This window comes from Myxine glutinosa, chromosome 12 (assembly GCF_964187855.1).
Source record: "Myxine glutinosa chromosome 12, kmMyxGlut1.1, whole genome shotgun sequence".
Lineage (NCBI taxonomy): Eukaryota > Metazoa > Chordata > Myxini > Myxiniformes > Myxinidae > Myxine > Myxine glutinosa.
Genome location: NC_136272.1, coordinates 43,717,565 through 43,738,340, shown reverse-complemented (window position 1 = coordinate 43,738,340; position 20,776 = coordinate 43,717,565). Strand labels below are relative to the sequence as shown.

The following is a 20,776-nucleotide window of genomic DNA, read 5'->3' as shown; positions in this document are numbered from 1 at the left end:
TCAGTATGACGTCATAGCCCATGTGGTACAGGCGCCATCTTGGAAAAAACGAAAAACGTTACACCTTTATATCTCTGAAACCGCTCATGGAAAAAAATAAAACGTAGCTCATTGTAAAGAATTCTGCATGGGGAATAGGTGCTGTTAACGATGAAATCATTGGTGCTTTAATTATGATGTCATAATGCGACAGGACAACGCTTAGTCTGATCAGTTTGAAAATTCTCGAGCGTGATCTACGCAATAATTATATTAGAGAATATAAATTTGTGATGTCATCGCTCACATGGTCTGGCAGCCATATTGGATCAAAGAAAAAAACCCTTCATAAAACAGAACATTTGGCTCGTACCAAGTTGACTGTGCAGGGAACGTATTCTATGGAACCGTTCAATTTCCGATCATGGGGGCTCCTAAAGGGATTTGGGGGGCAAGGGGGACCTCCCAAATCAGGAAAGGGCTGAACTACAACTTCAAGAGATGACCGCCAGCCCAATCGGGGATATTTATTGTATTAGCGCTGTCACCGATACCTCAATCAATGGAGCTCTCATTCACCGCTCACGTGTAATAAATAACACCATCAGCAATGCATCATCATATACACAATGATGCAATGTACCCTTTTAGCACATTTTGGATTTGTGCTCACTTCTCCAGGAACGCACCCTGAGCGCTAAGCGAGGGTTTTACTTTTGTGAGTTTTGAATGAGAAATGAATGACTATAAAGGAATAACACATTGATTCTCACTGAAGGGGAAAAAACAAGTTCATCACGTAGCTTTTCCAATCATACAATGACAGTGGAAATTTTCAAGCAGAAAACATTTTTATTGAAATTTTTAAAGAATAATGCATGGCAACATGTACTTTGTGTAACGTATAGCACTGAATGTACAAAAACAGATTCATTTGAGGCTTGGATGTTGAGCACCATAGAACAGCACATTACCATTCACTGTTGGTTTTTTCCCTGATTGTGAAAACTAAAACCATAAAATGAATAGGTATTCATATAATTCATGACACATTTTAGCAACGTCAAATGTTTCATAGTTTTCATGTATTAGGCACCTACTTTATACCCTAGCCCTCCAACTTCACCCTTAAACAGCCTTCTTCTCGTTCTTCTTCTTCTCTTCCTATTGTTCATTCCACATCCCTCACATATTGGCATTGTAAAGCACCTGCACATGATGATGCACCATGAAAAAAAACCACCATGATGAAAAAGCACCATACGGTACTGTGTAAGCACATTAACATAATGCAGGTATGTTTATGTCAATGAATTTTTTTGTGTACAGACTTCGGATTCTTATGTACCACTAGCAGGAGTACCCGGCATTGCCGGGCAGGGGGGGGGGGGCAGGAGAGGGAGGGGTGAGGAAGGGAGTGGGGGGAGTGGAAGGGGTTTCATCACCTTTTCGTTGAATATATGCTGGTGAATGTGCCGTTCATCACGTTTCTGAGTTAAGTGTGACGCCGATCAGGAAGAAGAAGAAGCCTTACTACCTACCAACTTCATACACTTCCGGAATTGTTTGATTTATTTGTGTTCAAATGTCTGGTGATTGTTTTGTATTTATTTATGCAGATGTGTACTTGTATATAACTATCATTAATTAAAAAAGGCTTCGGCACTATCGAGCGATTTTATTTTTTAAATACAAAAAAAACGCACTTTTCTTTTTGCCTAAAACACTCCCAGGAACTCACTGATGAACCTCTGAAAGTTTGACGAAGATCCATTCAGCCATCTCTGAGAAAAATGGCGACACACAGACACAGACGGACCAACAGTTCTTATGTAGTAGTTTACTCTGTTACAGAGGGTCGGTGTTGCCTAGGTAGTCTCTTGGCAAGGATTATACTGGGTGGTTTGCCTTTTTAACTAGGCGGCTAACACATAAAACTGCTCACATTGTGACAAGCATGAAACTTGCCAGTTGTTCTTATATCTGTCCTCTTTAAAATCCAGTAGATTAGCCAACTCAAAATTCAACATGGTGGCCATTTTTTTTCAAAATGGCTGCTAAAATTGCTAAAATGTATACTATTGAATTTAGGACATATGAGTATCAATACAAAATCACAGAACTACATATTATCGACGAGGTCATTAAAATTTTCAATTTATATTAATTACATAACATGAAAAATGTAACTACCTCTTACAGATAGCCCTCCCTCCGCCTAGATCAGACTAAGTAGGGAGCCAACGGCCATCCAGTAAGGAGATGGTTGCTCCTAAAAAACACATATCCGGTTTGAACCGGTTCAAGTCATACCGAAGACTATAAAAATGATACATCCTGCTTCCTTGCTTGAAAAGGATAGAGCACGGACAATTCCCATCGGTTGGCATCCATTGGGAGGAGGAAATTCCTCTTGAGGAAATGCCCCACTGAGTAAGGTGACAAAAGCGGCGCCATTGTTATAACCTCACTGTGATACCCAGAGTATCCCGGGAAGTGATGGTAGTGACGGCACTTCCTCCGAGCTCAGTGGCTGTGTTAAGTGTTTGTCTCATCAGTATGTCCGTGTGTGTGTCAGCTCTACTACGAGCCTTAGCCCATGTATGTATAAAAAAACCTAATAATGGGTGTTATCCGCCGAGCTAGTTGCCTTCCCAGCAGTATTCAGGGCAGGAATTTTTAATTTAGCCATGGTCCTGGGGGTTGATCGCTTACTCTTCACGAAGGACACCATGAGGTATTTAACGGCCACCAACTAATGCCTGCAGATGTAAACTTACGGACTACAGTTCCAATCATTGCAATATTGCAGCGTCCTCTTCCGGTCCCTAATCCAACAAGTCATCCTCAATTCCAAAATTGACAGCAGGTTTGTTTTTGTTTATATTCAAAAATAATTTTATACAGCTCTCATTTATCTGAAAATTTCAGTTCTCAAGATACCTTTACAAAATGGGGGAAAAAAATACCCAATAATATACGATAAACTCGTAAAAGGCGTGCACAATCATCCTTGACCATGTTGTGGAACGTTTGCAGAGGCCCTCACTTTTTCAACTTTATTTGCTTTTAAAATCGTTTTCTCCACAACCACTTGAGCGATTGACATGAAACGTTCAACACAGGGAGTGCCTACCCATGGATAATTATTTTAACAAGGTTACATGATGATTGGATGGAAAATGCACCCACCGTTCCAAAAAGTCTGTTTTCCGTAGGTGTGAGGGTTGCAGGGTGTTTCACGTGTCAGGAAAAAACGAGCTCGACCTCGCTTCACTCGGTCTCGTCCAAATTATCATAGCATGTTGAAGGCTCGTTACAAAATTAAAAGTGCTGAGACATTTATGCCTAAGTCACACATAGGTGGATATTTTGGCGACTACCGGCGACTGCCGGCGATCAAGATTTTTCGGCGACCACTGGCGATTTCGGGTGGTCAAATATGGTCAGGCGGCAGTATGGCGACTGCAGGCGGCCACATTGCGATTGCATTGCGACGACGCCCCGAGTGGGATGGCGACTGTTGAAGATCGACGACGACTGCATTACGGATGCACGGCGGCAGCGTGGTGACAGTCTGGCAGCTAGATTACGACCGATGGCGGATCGCGGCGACTGCATTGGGCCCGGGTGGCGGTTTACTCCGACGTCCGCAAGACTGCAATAAGACCGCCGGCGATTGGAGACGATTCACACAACTTTTTAAATCTTAATTTCTCTATTTTACATTTCACTTTATTCATTTCAATGATGTATGACATGAAGCATAAAGATGTTTGATGTACAATAACTAAGTTAATAAAGATGTATCATTGTAATGTAATAATCAAACTTTTCTGCAGGGAGAGAGAATGGAAATAAAGTCCAACAAATTATTTCCACTGGTCCCAAGTCCCATAAATAAAGTTTCCAAAGGACCAAAGTCCCAAAAATAAAGTTCCCAAAAGTCCCAAGTCCAAACAATAAAGCCATGTCCTTGTCGGCACCACAGGACCTCACTCCACGGAGATCCACACCATCCTATCTTGCCATGGAATCGTGGTATGTCATAATGCAGTCGCCAGGCAGTCGTATCTTTGTCGCCAATGGCCGTAACTCGGCCGCCACTAGTCCTACTGCTGTCGTCGTCAGTCTCCCATAGCCGCAGGGGAGACGTGGTAGTTCTTCTGTAGTCGATATGCAGCCGCAACAGTGTCGGCCCGTAGTCGGGAAGATGCCGCAGGAAGGCCGTATGGCATTCGCATCTCTGCCGTGCTAGCTGGTGGGGCGATTGCGGAAGACTATGAGCGACTGGGTTGCGGCCGCTTTACGCTCTTATTACGGATACAGATGACAGCATGGCGGTTCCATCACGACAGCATGGCGGATTTTTTTCGAGTGCGACTGAGCGCGCCGTTTTTAAACATTTAAAAATATATTTGGCCCCTTTGCGGCTCTTGCCGACTGCAGCCGACCTGGGGAGGATAACCACGACTACAGGCGACCGTCCATTACGGTTTCATTACGATTGTCGGCGGGTGGTGGCGATTTTTCCAGTCGCCAGTAGTCGCCGATAAATCCGCCTATGTGTGACTTAGGCATTAGCTCTTTATAAAAAATAAACTTTTGGAAAACTTCAAGTTTGGATAGCATTTAAAACTAAGTTACCAAGCTGATCTCTTATTTTCCCTCTACCCTTTGTAATTCAGCTCTTCCGTTAGGCTACACTTTCAAAAGACATGTTGTCAAGGAAATTTGGTGACAATAAAGTTTCAGGACTATATTTACTTTTAAAGAGGCACTCTAAAACTAAGAGAATTTTAAACCCGAGGAACTACTGAGACTTGTCCCTCTAAAAAAGGAACCTCATGAAAAGATCATTGTGCAAAACAAATCAGAATTTTTGCCAACTGGGCGTGATACCTGCATCATAAAAAAGACACGAGAATTAATCCTCATTTATGTACAGACTAACTTTGTGGACTAATGTACAGACTATGTACAGACTAATCTGTATACGTGCCCATTACAGGTGGCTGCACATTAGTACCACCCTGGTGTATGGGACTACCTGCTACATTCAAAGTACCATGAATGTGTGAATGACAATTGTGAAAAATGAAAATTAATACCTGACAGACAATATATGTAGGGATGAAACTGAAAATGAATCTTTCATAATGATGTAAGAAGCCAGACTTGCGAAATTACAGCTCACCTTATGAAGGGAAAGACTGGCATTTGGCCGGCTCAAAGGTGTGGCTATGGCACCTGTAATGGTGGACAGCACGTTGCCCTCATGAGCCTTCACCCTTGTGGGTCTCTCCTGCACAAAATAACAAAATGGTAATATATGAATACAAGGCAAATAAAAAAATGGTTTGATCTTGTCTTTGTGTACAAGAAGGGAAAGCAATCTTCATTAGTATGCAGCACGAGGCTGTGGGGTACAGCATCATTGGTTGTGGGCACGGCTGTGCTGCTGATGTCCTCTGTTAGTAATTTTGTTATATATATATATATATATATATATATATATATACAGTATTTATCGTTTTCTCTCTTCCCTTCTCTCTCAACAAGTTAGCAAGTTAACACAAGAAGCTCATTTGAATGGAAGTCTGTCTTTGGCAGAAACCATTGGTGTTGATGCTAAAGAACAGACAGGACAAAACCTGCAAACAAGAGCAAACGGCAGCGTGGATGGTGGGGAAGATTCGGCGAGATGATGTCTGGCAATGTCTGAACAGGCCTGAGCGTTGCAACTGCAGGTGTATGGAGTCTGACAGCCACAAAAAGAAAAATAACATGGTATGTTAGTGTAAAGCAGTGCTTCCCAAACTGGGGGGGGAGCGCCCCCCATTGTGAGCCGTGGGATGGGTACAATGGGGCGGATGAGGCCATGTGAATTTAAAAAAAAATTTAATGTCGAATTCGGCTAAATATTCAAAAATTGATAAATCAAGCTAGATATTTCTATGAACACAAACGTTCTCCACCTTGCGATACCACCACGACCTTAAAACACTGCGCCAGATCCGTGCGGCATACTGCCGCCTGTGAATAACACCGCAACTAATGGATTTGTACACTAAAAATAACTAAGATTAATTTTTGTACATTGGAAAATTTTCAATAAAATTAAATTAAAGTTTTTATGCATATACTTCAATCTTGCCCATATGCACAAGACACATGGATAAAATAATTACGAGTTCGTTGTTCATCAACAATAATATAAATACAAGTACAAAGAGTAAAATTCATTTCAATAAAAAATGGGGAGGAGGCATGAGAGTTTGGAACCATGGCCTTAAAGATCATACAGGACCAAAATAAGCCTTGTTGGAAAAAATAAATCATCCCCAAATAATATCATCTCTACATTCATTATTCAGCAAACTTAGAACTTCCATCCACTTGAAAATGTGGAGTTACGTAAACTTACAAAAATAGGAGATTCCTATAAAATTAGAGTGCAAGCAAATATTTTTTGCATCATTTATTAGTTGCTGTTAACACTCCATCTAAGTTCGCAGGCCATTCAATTTTTCAGGCCATCAAAGTTAGTGTGCAGGCCTCCAGTCACACTGCATTTTCGCTAAAAGCTTAAAGATGTGACCACAAAAAAAAAAATCAAATTGCAGCTTTCACTCATTTATGGTCCTGCAGGCTGGTTCCTAATGAAGCTATGCGGGAGCAACTCAATGAGGCCTACACAGTGGTTATGGTACCCTATTTGACGTACCTAGCTTGGAGGACAATTTCATTGATTCATGGTTGTGTTGTGCATGTAAAATCACTAGTTTTTTAAATCCTTTTATTACACTCTTCTCCTGTAATAATATATCAAAACTAGATGGTACTCAGAATACTTACCCAACGCAGTCAACTTGGTGCGAGCCAACTCTTCTGTTTTTGAAGGGTTTTAAAAAAATCCAATATGGCTGCCAGACCACGTGACCGATGACATCATAAATGTATTTACATTCTCGAATATAATTTTGCATAGATCACACTCAAGAAATTTCAAACTGATCGGACTAAGCGTTGACCCTGTCGAATTATGATGTCATAATTAAGGCACCAATGACGTCATCGTGGTCATCATTTACAATGAGCCATGTTACAATTTTTCCATGGAGCGGTTTTGGAGATATAAAGGTGCAAAGTTTTTCCAAGATGGCGCCCATACCACCATGTGACCTATGACGTCATAATTATGAACAAAAAAATTTATACAGGTAGTGGTGCTCCTATGCTGAAAATTCGATGTCAATCGGACCAACGGTTGCCAAGAAAGTGAATTTTAAAAATGCAGACATGCAGGTACCGCCCATACGTATGTACGCCACACATACGTAAGCAACCGATCGCTTAATCCCGCTTTTTGCTTTGTGAGCGCAGGGTAATAAGGTAAATATCTGCAGTGCCCTCGCATTATGCCCCTCTACCCTCAGCCCTACACGTCCCAAACTCTGCATCCTCATGTCATCTGTACATTGGGAGTTCATGTCCAAGTCGTTTGGAGTTATGCTGGATTGAGAATGACATGCAAGCTCAGCCAAATGAGTGTTTTTCCCCCAATTGTACCAAAAAAAACAAAAAACTTCATATTACAAATTTTCAAAACAACCACCGTACTATTGGCAAGCTTTTTTATTCCCCTGAAACTCATCAACCATACACAGGGAAATTGTGCAGAGTCCAGCATCGGAAGGACACACCATCAGTTCTGTGAATCATTCCAGAAGGGATCATTGAAAAGCACAAATATCTTGCTGACTCAGACGTTACCGTGGCAGTTGGCAATGAAAACATCCACCCCAATCCTCTGGTATTCTTCCATGACCTAAGCAAAAGCAAAAGAGAAACATATAGTTACGCAGACTACCTGAACGGGTCACATTATCTCAAAGTTTACAGGAAGTAAAATAAGCAGGGCGAAAACATTGCCACTGAATGCAGAGCAAACATTTGTAATCCGTTTCCATGAGAATGAAGCTGGAGTAAGACAACTCAAAGGCAATAATCTCCATATTGATTGAGGAGGAGGTTGGAAGGAGGGTGCATGGCACATGAAGAACCAGGATTAAGAATTCTTCAATATATCCAGAAAAAAACAAATATATGGCACTGAATAAGTTATCACATGTATGTGATAAAGCACAGTTTCAGGAACTAAACTTACAGGCCAAGAAACATTTACGTAACACCAGATAGACAAGTTAAAATGACTGTGTTGGAAAAGAATGGAGGGATGACAAAAAAAATAAAGGATTGAAATGGAAGATAAAGTTTGATGGAGGCAATACATTTTTCAGGATCTTCACACCAACAGTATCAATAAGGTTCACAGGACTGAAGTCCAGGACGATGGTGTGGATGGCAGGAACTTGTACTGCTGAGTCACCGTGGTCCGCTCGACCCTCAACACCCAGCATAGATTCAGCAGCAACAAAGCTCGAGTCAGAGCGATTCGCTCGCAAACCGCCTGGAAGACCCTGAAGTTCATCCCACATGTCAGTAATATTCATCTCTTGGGCAGATTGTGATGGCTTGTCCAAGGCTTCTGCTACTGGTGTAACCTGAAGGTTGGCGTGAGTGAATGAGAAAGGTTGGAGTCAAGAAGCACAAGGAAAGAAAGGATTTCTGGATAATTAATGGGTTTAATGTTTCCTATAACAATGAGGCTGATGGTGGAGCTTGTATATATATATATATATATATATATATATATATATATATATATATATATATATATATATATATATATATATATAAATAAATATAATGAATAAGGACATTCGGAGACATCAGTGTACCTTTACAAGCATTCCCCAAAAAAGTGGGCAGGTCAACCTGGGATCCCAGCATCATGAGCCATGTGTTCAGATGGGAAAACCCCAGAACATTTAGTGCAATTCATTTGTTGTTGTTTTTTAAGTTAACTTCCGTTCCTAAATGTACAAAATAAGTTTGAAATGTGCGATTTATGTTTTGATATGTGTGAAGTTTTGAAATCTGTGAGGTTTTTTTACTGTGGGAAGTTTTGAGGTGTGACTTGATGGAACAATTGATTACTTATGGAATCACAAGCTGCTCAAACACTTAGCAAATGTGTTTCAATCCTGACAAATCTCACTCTTTCACTCTGATCTCCGTCCGAAGGGAACTTCCGGACAACCCTCCCATTGACTTGCTTAACAATCACTCAAATAAGTTCCGTCACTCAAGTTTTTGGGTCTCACTATCTGCCATGATCTTTCCTGGAAAAACCATATTTCCAAGATGGCCTACAAAGCCAGTCGCCGACTGGGTATCCTCTGTCGTGCGAAGTCCTTCCTTGGCACACCTGAACTCCTCACCACATACAAGGCTTTCATCCGCAGCTCAATGGAATACTGTTCTCCCCTCTGGGCTGGTGCTCCTGCCTCACACCTAGCTCGGCTTCACGCTGTTGAAACCAAAGCTTTCAGAATCATTGGAATCTCCCGCGATGAAGCTAACTCCGAGGGCCTTTCACTCACTCACCGCAAGTAGGTTGGTGGTCTTTCTGTCTTCTACCGACTCCTCTCTGGCCTTGCCCCCCCAGCTCTCTCTGTGCTCTGTCCCCCAAATATTCATACAGATCGCACAAGATCTGCCAGCAACCCTCTTATGGTTAAACTGCCAAAATCAAGACTCTCTGCTCACCTTCACTCTTTCATTCCTCTTTTCTCCCGCCTCTGGAACAAACTCCCTCACTCTCTTCAATCCCACTCCTCCCTCCAGGTCTTCAAAAGAGCTGTTCACCACCATCTCTTATCTTCCCCATCCAAAACCTTGATCTTTTATTGATCCAGTAATATATATATGTATACAGTCACGTGAAAAAGTAAGTACACCCCATGTAAAGTTTTGACTTTTTCAACATATTTCAACATACAGCTATTTGATCTTCATTTCAACAATATTGATAGATAAAGGTGTTATAATATAACAAATATCATGAAACATTTACATTTTGTAGTCCATTGTATAATTTAAATAAACATAAATGCAAATTTCGCATGTGGAAAAAGTAAGTACACCCTTGGCTCTAATAGGTGGTATTGCCCCCTTTGGCAGAAACAACCTCAAGTAGGCGTTTCTTATAACTGTCTACCAGTCTCTGCCATCGACTGGGAGAAATTTTTGCCCACTCCTCCATGCAGAATTCTTTCAGCTGTGCGATGTTTGAGGGGTTTCTTGCATGCACAGCTCGTTTCAAATCCCCCCACAACATCTCGATGGGATTTAGATCCGGGCTTTGACTTGGCCATTCCAGAACCCTCCATTTCTTTCTTTTCAGTCATTCCTTGGTGGATTTACTGGTATGTTTAGGGTCAATGTCATGTTGCAAGGTCCACCTTCGGTTGAGCTTCAAATTGCCGACAGATGGCCTCACATTATCCTCAAGCACCCTCTGGTACAATGAAGAATTCATAGTGGATTCTATGATGGTGAGCTGACCAGGCCCTGATGCAGCAAAGCTGCCCTAAACCATAACATTTCCACAACCATGCTTTACAGTTGGTATCAGGTTCTTGTGGTCAAATGCTGTCTTTGATTTTCGCCAAACATGTCTTCTGGTACTGTGGCCAAATAGCTCTACCTTTGACTCATCTGTCCAGAGCACATTGTTCCAGAAGTGCTGGTCTTTGCCTAGGTGTTCATTGGCAAACTTTAGTCTTGCCCTGATGTTCTTTCTGGCCAGCAAAGGTTTCCTCCTGGCACACCTCCCATGTAGATCAAATTTGTGCAGCCTCTTTCTAATGGTAGACTCATGCACTTTGACATCAACAGTGGCAAGAGCTACCTGTAGGTCCCGTGATGACATTCTGGGGTTCTTAGAGACTTCTTTCAGCATCTTGCGGTCTGCTATCGGGCTGAACTTGCTGGAGCGGCCTGGCCTGAACAAGTTGGCAGTTGTTTGGAATCTTCTCCACTTGGAGATGATCTTCCAGACAGTCGAATGATTGATTTCAAATTGTTTGGAGATCTTTTTAAATCCCTTCCCAGACTCGTATGCATCTATAACCTTCTTTCTGAAGGCCTCAGAGAACTCTGTTGATCTAGGCACGGTGACGCCGCACACTTCCACAACAAAGAGCAAACCAAACTCAATGTCTGAGGTTTAAATAAGACAGGTTCCTCCAAGATCCTCTCCAACGATGTTCTAATCATTTGCACCTGAGCTGGTGCACCTGATTCTAATTTTAGGTATTTGAAGTAGTGATAAATGTAGGGGTGTACTTACTTTTTCCACATGCAAAATTTGCATTTATGTTTATTTAAATTATACAATGGACTACAAAATGTAAATGTTTCATGATATTTGTTATATTATATCACCTTTGTCTATCAATATTGTTGAAATGAAGATCAAATAGCTGTATGTTGAAATATGTTGAAAAAGTCAAAACTCTACATGGGGTGTACTTACTTTTTCACGTGACTGTATATATATATACGAGTACATACATACACACAGTGACTTCAGAAAGTATTCACACCCCTTGATTTTTTTTCTTCACATTTTGTTCTGTTACAGCCTGAATTATAAATGGATTCAAATGAGGTTTTTGTTTTCTTAAGTTTTTCACTTCCACACTTATGAGCTATGTGAAAATATTTGACTATGACGTGGCGGCATTGACGATCATGGCGAGGAATATGCCAAATGCCTTCTACATCTGGGTAATGGTGAACTAACAAATGCTTCCAAGAAATGCTGCAATGGCCGATTGTAATACATCACTGATGGCATACGCATAACAATGCAAGCAGCGCTGCAACAAACACACAATATCTGGGAAATCTGCAACTTAAGATGTTTTAAATAATGTCAGAAATCCTCTCTTCATAATGAGAAAAGAAAACATATATTCTCGAAGGTAAATTGATTTTTCTCTTGGATAAAGTACAGGAATACTGCCATCTGCAAAATCTTGTATTTCACCTTCATCATCCTGCTGAAAAGCTTTGGTCTCAGTTTCCGCGCTACCTTCCGTCTGCTCGCAGTCACTGCCTGTGGAAATATTCCTGTCTGCAGAGATGGAGAGATTTGTTTTTGGTTACAGAACAAATCAGCATTCCCCTATATATTTTACCATTGCATTGGGATCCAGATGGTAAGCTTAATGCTAAGGCCAAGCTTAGGCCTTAGACCATGACTACCCCAGGTGGTTGTAGGGTTATTTAAAAAGTCCTCGTGGAGTTGAGCACAGACATCAATAAACTGGACTAAAATATAGTTGAAGCCACCACCAATTTACCTCCCAGATGGTAACTACCACTTTGATCGTAGTGGGGAAGCTTACATCCTCCTGTGACGTGGAGAGCCATACTGGCAGAAGCGTCGCTCCTGGTACGTCCAAACAAGCGAGGCAGGTCAAAGGGTATGAGCCAGACTGAGTAGTCACACTTATAGGACAGATTGAGGTTCTTCAGCCTTTTAGCAGCTTATCTAATGGGGGTACCCTAATTTCAAAGCACACAAATAAGAGGGGCGACCATAAGTGTAACTCCCAAAGTAGTTTGGTGGGAAAGCTAAGAGAGATATATCTGTCTTCGATGACACGATGACAACGATGATGATGACAACCTCCCCCCCCCTTATATATATATATATATAAGGGGGGGAGGGGTGTGGGGAAATCCAGACGGTTGAACTGGTTGAAGGGGGAAACGACAGAAAAAAGGTTTGGAACCACTGGTTTATAGAAAAACCCATGATGGGTAGTGCAGTTACAACTCTATTTTTTTTTTAAAGCAATGATCCCAATATGGTGGAAGATGTGGAGGTGGGAGAACATCTGGGGACAAATGACCATAACATATAGTGTGTGCAGCTATATTGTTGAGATGTGGAGTTTGGGATAGTAAGGTAAGGTTGCTGGATGTCAGGAAGGCAAAGTTTGACGGTAGATGAGAAGAGAGTCAAGTGCTTTCGATGAGGAAAAGCAGACGTGTGGCAATCTGCATCAGAGGAATGGACAACCTTCAAGGAGCAATTATGTGGGTGCGGAGTGGGTATATTCAGTGAGGTGTGAAGGTACAAGCAGAAATAGGATAATCGGAAGGCATTCATGAGGTATGAAATAACACGACGAGAGATTGACATCAGTTTGGGAGTACACAGAGGCTAGTTAAGAAACCAACTTGGCAAACCCAAAGAGGTTTGGATATGGCCAAAAAAAAAGGTAAACATAACAGCAAGACAATCTTTAAGTATAAAAGGGGTAAAGAAAATATTAGACAAATGAGGGCCCCTTAAGAAATACCATAGGAGAATTGGTGGCTGATAATAGTGAGATGGCAGGCTTGTTAAATAGTTACACAAGAACAGTCAAGGGAACTTCCAATAGGTAAGAGTATCTAAGAGGGTAAGCAAGGTTTTCTGAAGAAGATCAAGTAGGAGTGCAGGAAGTGAAGAAACGGCAAGGAAAACTAAGGGATGATAGAGCTCCAGGACCAGATGATAATATGCATCCAAGAGCATTGAGGGAGGTGACAAAGCAGATAAGCGTGATGTTAGCGGATATCTTGAAACAGATTATTAAATAATAGTCAGTCGTTTTCCTCGGTGTGTGTGCCTTACAGCCGACCTTCCTTTCCAGGGCAGCCATGTACAGCTCCGCGTTGGCAAAGTAGAGCGAAGAGTTTGCCTGGAAAATCTTCACTCCTGGCACTTCCTGGGCCTGTAGTTACCACAGCGAGAGAGTACAAACATACGTGATTGAGCAAGTATAAATCACAAAGTTAGTGACCACCATCTTTTAAATTAAAAAGTCTGTTTGATATTCTGTTACTGACCTTTACACTAGGCTAGACTCATGACAATGTGACCTCAATTTTAACTCCAATGTATTTGCTGTGATGTTCTGTTAGTTATCTCCTAATAATCATGTAAAAGTACGATGAGGTCTCTCATTGTAATCATTTGACACACACACACGGTTCTTTCTCCTCAAACTTTTGACACTATTTGGAAAACACAACTGATTACTACTGTTTGGATCTGATGGGGCTGGCCAGCCATTTGAGAAGTTGTTTGTACAGTACATACACAGACCCTTTTCAGTTTTAGAACAAGAAAAAGAGCAATCAGAGATTGCAAACCCTCGCCAGGATGTATTTTTAGTGGTTTTTAAGGCTTTTATGTTAAAACCAATATGGCGGCCGAAACACGTGACCGATGATGTCATCATTATTTTTTTTCTAAACTAATTTATTCCTAGATTATGCTCAAGAAATTTCATCTTGATCGGATGAAGTTTTGTACTTGTCGAATTATGACGTCATAATGGAGGCACCTATGACGTCATCATTGACATATTTTATTCCCCATGGAGAGTTCTTTACAATGAGCCATGTCTCAATTTTTTCTATTGAGCGCTTTTGGAGATATAGAGGTGCAACGTTTTTCGGTTTTTCCAATATGGCGGCCGAACCACGTGAGCTATGACGTCATAATTATCATTAAAAATTATACAGGTGGAGTTGCACCTATGGTGAAAATTTCCTGTCAATCGGACCAACGGTTGCAGAGAAAATCATATTTATTATGTGCGGACAAACAAACAAACAGACAAACAAACAGACTCAAATGCAATACCCTTTCTTCTGGCGAAGGTAATAATCACATGTTAATCTGAATGTCATATGTACATTTTAAAATAACATTCGTCAAATGGCATTATTAAGATGTGAGCGGGTGATGGAACGCACCTCCTTGTGCAGACAGATGTCCAAGTAAACGTTGGACGAGTCGGCCACCCTTCCGAGCAGGGCGTATCGGGGACTGAGCACATGGCAAGAGATGGCATGAGGGTCTTGTTTCACTCACAGTCATGGTAACTTTGCTTAAGCACAGTCATATGGTGAGCTTGCACACAGTTTCACTTCAATGTTCTCATACTGAGTAGTCCATTGCCAATATGTGACGATGGAGGCTCACACTCCAAAAAGATAACTACAATGTACAACACCATGACCTCGAGGAGACCAATATTCCAATTATACCCTGAACGTATGTCTACACTGGTTCTTGCACAATGATGAACGATGAAATGGAAACAATTGGCTCTTCACATGAGTTTAGATGACAGCACAAAGAGCGAGATGTTAGTTGACTTTTGGACTTCCTACGACAATGGCTGAGATAAACTATTAGGCCCAATTCAGCATTTTGGTGTGGTTCAATTCCCCATGAATGGTTATCAAACGGTTGCACACATTATATGGAAGCCACATTCACATGGGTATATGTATAACTATGTCATTCACAAGTTATCGACAGATCAATCCGATAAATCAGAATGGCAACTCAGTTGAGTGCATACCTCCGAAAGGCTGAACAGTTTATGTTTTGTATCCCACCGATAGGCCGGATCTGGATCTGGACCTGAACCAAAATCGAATCAGCTTGTTCTTGTCACCTAACCAACTCGTCCACCAAGTTTTGTCACAACTCCTCCAGAACTTTTTTTTAAATATCATGCTATATGTCAATTTTGGCGCTCTCTCAATTGTGAAAAATCACTTTAAAATTTTGAAGTTCCTCGTATCCGGATCTTCATCAAAGTCAAATCAATTCGTCCTTATCACACACGTTTCACCTTATCACCAAACTGTTTCATCCGAATCCATCCATAACATGTGGAGACATCCTGCTCAAGACAGGAAAACAAGCAGGGATAAAAACATAACCTCCGTCCACCTTCGGTGGTGGAGGTAATAAGTTAAGCTAACAAACTTATTGTTCACCACATACAAGGCTTTCATCCGCAGCTCAATGGAACACTGTTCCCCCCTCTGAGCTGGTGCTCCTGCCTCACACCTAGATCGGCTTCACGCTGTTGAAACCAAAGCGTTCAGAATCATTGGAATCTCCCGCGATGAAGCTATCTCCGAGGGCCTTTCACTCACTCACTGCAGGCAGGTTGGTGGTCTTTCTGTCTTCTACGGACTCCTCTCCGGCCTTGCTCCCCTAGCTCTATCTGTGTTCTGTCCCCCCAATATTCCTACAGGTCGCACAAGATCTGCCTGCAACTCTCTTCTGATTAAATTGCCAAAATCAAGACTCTCTGCTCACCTTCCCTCTTTCATTCCTCTTTTCTCCCGCCTCTGGAAGAAACTCCCTCACTCCCTTCAATCCCACTCCACCCTCCAGGTCTTTAAAACAGCTGTCCACCACCATCTCTTATGTTCCCCCATCCAAAACCTTGATCTTTTCTACCCCCGGTAATTCACCCCAGATCCCCATTTTTGAAATACCGACTTCTTTCCTGGAAGTCCTAGCAGTGTCCATGTGTTTTATACCTCTCCCCCTCCCCCTTTCGTCTTCCCCATCCCCCCCAAACCCTCTCCCTCCCAAAAATCTCCCGATGTCCCTGTTCTCTACTGTTGTTGTACTTGTATGGTTCCCTCTCTCTCTCCATCTTGTCTCCCGCTCCCTTTATTATACGTTTTATGTGTCCGTTTATGTTTTTTGTCATTAATGTTAGCTCTTACATGAGCCTCGAGCTTGTATACAAAAAAACCCCCAAAAAACCCCAAAAAACAACTTTGCATCACCTTTGGTAAGGTTGCACCTTTTACTGGTTACTGCTCCTATCTTTAATGATAATATCTTGCAATATTTGTGCCATGCTCTAATGAGGTTGATGAGGGCGAAATGAATCTACCTCATATTAGCCATCTCTACTTTGTCAATAACTAATGTGTTCCAGGCTGTATATATGAGGAGCATCCAAAAGGTTATACGAAGGACATATCGTACCCACAATAGTCCAACACATGCCAAACGTGTATAAATAAGAGCAGCAGTGCGCAAAAGTTTGGCCTATTTTCACGTGTGTGGTGCTATTCCTCATTAAACATTTGTGGGAAGTTAGAAGTGTGCAATATAGGAAGACAATAATTAAAGTTCCTGTGAAAGTCAATTTAATATCACAGTTAACTTCAAGTATATAAAATAAATTAGGAAACTAGAAACGTTTTATTTTTGCTTTCCATATTATATCATCGTGTGCTCGTAATATCGATGTACCACAAAGAAAATACTTATGTAGGAAACAGTTTGTATACTTTTATAAAGTAAATAATAAATTATTGAAGTAATCAACACCAGTTAGATTCATGTGAATTACAAGAAAGCACAAGAAAAGTTGCAAATTATTGAATATATATAATTCATTTTCATCGGTTTGTTCCCTTGTTTGAAAGTCGATGAGTGGGTCCAGAATCGCGCCAAGGAAGCAACTTTCAACAGAAGAGCGTGTGAAGATCCGAACTCTGCGAGAAGAGGGCACGCGATGAAGGAAAAAAGCAGAAAAGCTGAAGATCTACAATGGTGTGAGGAACACGTTGGATTTCTGAAAGAAACTAGTTCTGTACAAGACAAGAAAAGGCCAGGAATACCCAGAAGAACCTTCCCCAAGGAAAGACAAGCACTTGAAGTTGCTCAGCGTACACGATAGAAGTTCAGGTCAGTAACTGACAAATGAAACGAGAACAGGCCTGAACATTAACACCTCATCCAGCAATGTGTGCAGAAGGCTGATTGCAGCAGGTCTTCATTGCAGAGGTGTAGCAAAGAAGCCACTGCTTACTGCTGAGACCCCAAAATTGAACTTTTTGGATCAAATAGATACCAATCCGTACGCTGAAGGACCTGGAGAACGTTACGACACGCAATGATTAGAGCCTACTGTTAAACATGGGCAGGCTCTCCGACTGTCTTGCATTGAATCTCAGCTTTTGGTGAAGAAAAACGTGTTATCATCAACGGGACACCAAAAAAAGAGAAGTACAAGCAGATACTGCAGCACCATGCAGTTCCTAGTGAAAATCGGTTAATCGAATGAGGATTCATTTTCCAACAAGATAATGATCCAAACACATTTCCAGAATAGTAAAACAGGATTTGGACAACAAGGTTAGAGCTGGTGTACTCAGTGTTAGAATGGCCAACCAGAGTCTGGATACGAGTCCCACCGAGGCCATATGGGATTAACTGTAAACAGAACTAGAGCTTCCAGGGAAGCAGAACTCAACTGAACTGACTGGACAACTTTAAAGTAGGTCAGTTGTCTGTACTAGATTTGACTTAAATGAAAAGCCAACAACCTTGTGTAATAATTTTAAGGTCCTTGTATCCTTGTGTGGTAAGAGTCTCACACACCAAGTTTGATCAAAATCCATAAATATTTGTGGACGTTGAAGTCTCAACGTCGTTTCGGAGCTGAAAACAATATGGCGGCCTATGGTGGCCATTTTGTGACGGATCGGGTTGGAATGCAATAGCAACCTACCTTGCGTGGTAAGGGTTAAACATTCTAAGTTTGATCAAAATCTGTTAATATTTGTGGACGCTAGAGTGTTAACGTCGTTTTCATGACCAAAAACAAAATGGTTGCCCAAGTCCGCCATTTTTCAACGGATCGGGCTGAAATGTAATACCAACCTGGTCCTTGGGGTAAGGATGCTGCAGGTCAAGTTTGATCAGAATCGGTTAGTATTTGTAGACGCTGGAGTGTTAACGTCGAAAAGTTAATGGACGACAGACTACAGACGCCAGAGGGTTCAGTATGTGATGAAGTCAACTGGACGGTAGTCCAGTTAAGTTAAAAAAACAAGAGGAACCCAGCTAAGCTTACAGAATTGTGGAATGCACTACGGGATATATTGGCACATTCAGTTGTATCCAGGAAGTATGGGTAATAGAGCGATGGCACTCAAGAAGGCAAAGGGCGGACACACAAAGTATTGACCGATACTATAAAATAACACCATTCTTGTTATTTATTTAATCAGTATGTTTCACACACATTTATAAAGGATGTAAATTTACAACAACATACACATAATCATTTCAGAATCATTGGAATCTCCCGCGAAGAAGCTAACTCCGTGGGCCTTTCACTCAATCACCGCAGGCAGGTTGGTGGTCTTTCCGTCCTCTACCGACTCCTCTCTGGCCTTGCCCCCCTCCCCGCCCCCCCCCCCCCCAGCTCTCTCTGGGCTCTGTCCCCCAAATATTCCTACAGGTCGCACAAGATCTGCCTGCAACCCTCTTATGGTTAAACTGCCAAAATCTAGGCTCTCTGCTCGCCTTCACTCCTTCAGTCCTCTTTTCTCCCGCCTCTGGAACAAACTCCCTCACTCTCTTCAATCCCACTCCTCCCTCCAGGTCTTTAAAACAGCTGTTCACCACCATCTCTTGTCTTCCCCCATCCAAAACCTTGATCTTTTCTACCCCCTCTAATTTCACCCCAAATCCACTTTTTTGAAATACCAACTTCTTTCCTGGAAGTCCTTGGTGTCCTTGTGTTTTATACTTCTCCCCCTCCCCCTTCCCACGCCTCCTCCCCCCCAAGCCCTCTCCCTCCCACACATCTCCCGATGTCCCTGCTCTCAAATGTTGTGTTTGTGTGCTTCCCCTTCTCTCCCCATCTTGTCTACCGTTCCCCTTTTTATATATTTTCTTTGTCTGTTTGATTTGTTTGTGTGATAAATGTTAGCTCTTTCACGAGCCTCGATTCTGCATACAAAAAAAAGAAAGAAAAAAATGACTATTATCACTGATAACTTGATTCTCTCGGCAACAGAGGGCAAACTGATTCACTTCCTGTTATCAGAAATTGTGTGAAAATGGCCGTTAGTCAACTGTTTATATTCATAGCTTTGGATGAGGGCGACAGTAGAATGTGGGTGCCATGTGCAGCCGGTAAATATAACTGTTTGGCAATGGTCCACTTCCAGAGTGCGAATGAGATATGTGCCAGGGAAATGGAGCACTCACCGCTGTGTGCGGACGATGACAGTGAGTAGCGCAAAGCTCACTGCCACGGCGAGGCCCAGTCCGAGTCCCAGGAGCAATGTGGAAGCGAAAGACACGAGCCAGATGGCCTGTGCACAACAACATGCTCTTAAAGCCAGGCCTAGGATTCGTGTTCCTATATTCAAGTACTTTGCTCAATGCTCATGATGCTGATGCTCAAATGCCGAATGTACTGTTTCGACTTGTCCATCGTCAACCAATACCCTGGTGGAACAGGTAGAACTACAAAGATGTCAGCTAATGTCCTTGGCAGAAGCTTCATGAATGTTGCTTAGAATGTGTGTTGTTCTACAAACTATTTGATCACTTCGCAAATACAAAAATGACGATGTAGTTTGAAATGTTGTGTTAAAAGTTTGTTTTATTTATTGAAAACCCACCAGGTCTGTCCTGTTTGAGGCCCAAAGACAAGGGATATCTTTGACCTGCATGAACATGCGGTGTAGGTTCACGAGGATAATGCAGGCCAGCACTGCCTACAGCACAAACACACGCCATCAAGATCACAAGGTCAACATGTGATGAAGAATGCACACAAAGGTTAGCAAAGGTAACAGGTCACGTATCATACAGAACACGCACACACATTAGCAAGGTCAACAGGCCAACGTTGAATAAAGAATGCAGAGAACAGAAAGGTCACAAGGTCATCATGTGATGCAGAACACACAAAGATCTGCGAGGTCACCATGTGATGCTAACTCGGCCTTCATCTGGCGTGTCATGGAGTATGGCTCCCCTTTGTGTACTGGTACTGCTGCTTCGACCCTTCTTGCCCCCCTTGAGATGATTGAATGAAAGGCCTTCCATAACCTGAGAATTCTGCACTAGGAAGCGGAGTATCTCTTGATTACTGCAGGCAGGTTGATGGCCTTGCAGTTTATTCTAGTCTCGCCCTACTGCACCTACCCTCTCACCTCCCCACCAAGCCCCTGCCCCTCCAGGTCT

The 20,776-nt window shown here is 42.0% G+C and overlaps 1 protein-coding gene across 1 annotated transcript in view; it reads right to left on the bottom strand.

Moving 5' to 3' along the window:
* Positions 1-815: 815 nt before the first annotated feature.
* Positions 816-20,776, bottom strand: part of LOC137437896 (prestin) — a 52,229-nt gene continuing 32,268 nt past the window's right edge. The window contains exons 11-20 of the mRNA XM_068132608.2: positions 20,209-20,304; positions 19,790-19,896; positions 14,713-14,785; positions 13,590-13,682; positions 11,942-12,028; positions 8,274-8,546; positions 7,756-7,810; positions 5,634-5,740; positions 5,177-5,284; positions 816-1,188 (exon numbers count right to left, since the gene is read on the bottom strand). Of these exons, the coding sequence (XP_067988709.2) occupies positions 1,165-1,188; positions 5,177-5,284; positions 5,634-5,740; positions 7,756-7,810; positions 8,274-8,546; positions 11,942-12,028; positions 13,590-13,682; positions 14,713-14,785; positions 19,790-19,896; positions 20,209-20,304 (1,023 nt within the window). The 3' untranslated portion in view covers positions 816-1,164. The remainder of the gene's footprint in view (positions 1,189-5,176; positions 5,285-5,633; positions 5,741-7,755; positions 7,811-8,273; positions 8,547-11,941; positions 12,029-13,589; positions 13,683-14,712; positions 14,786-19,789; positions 19,897-20,208; positions 20,305-20,776) is intronic.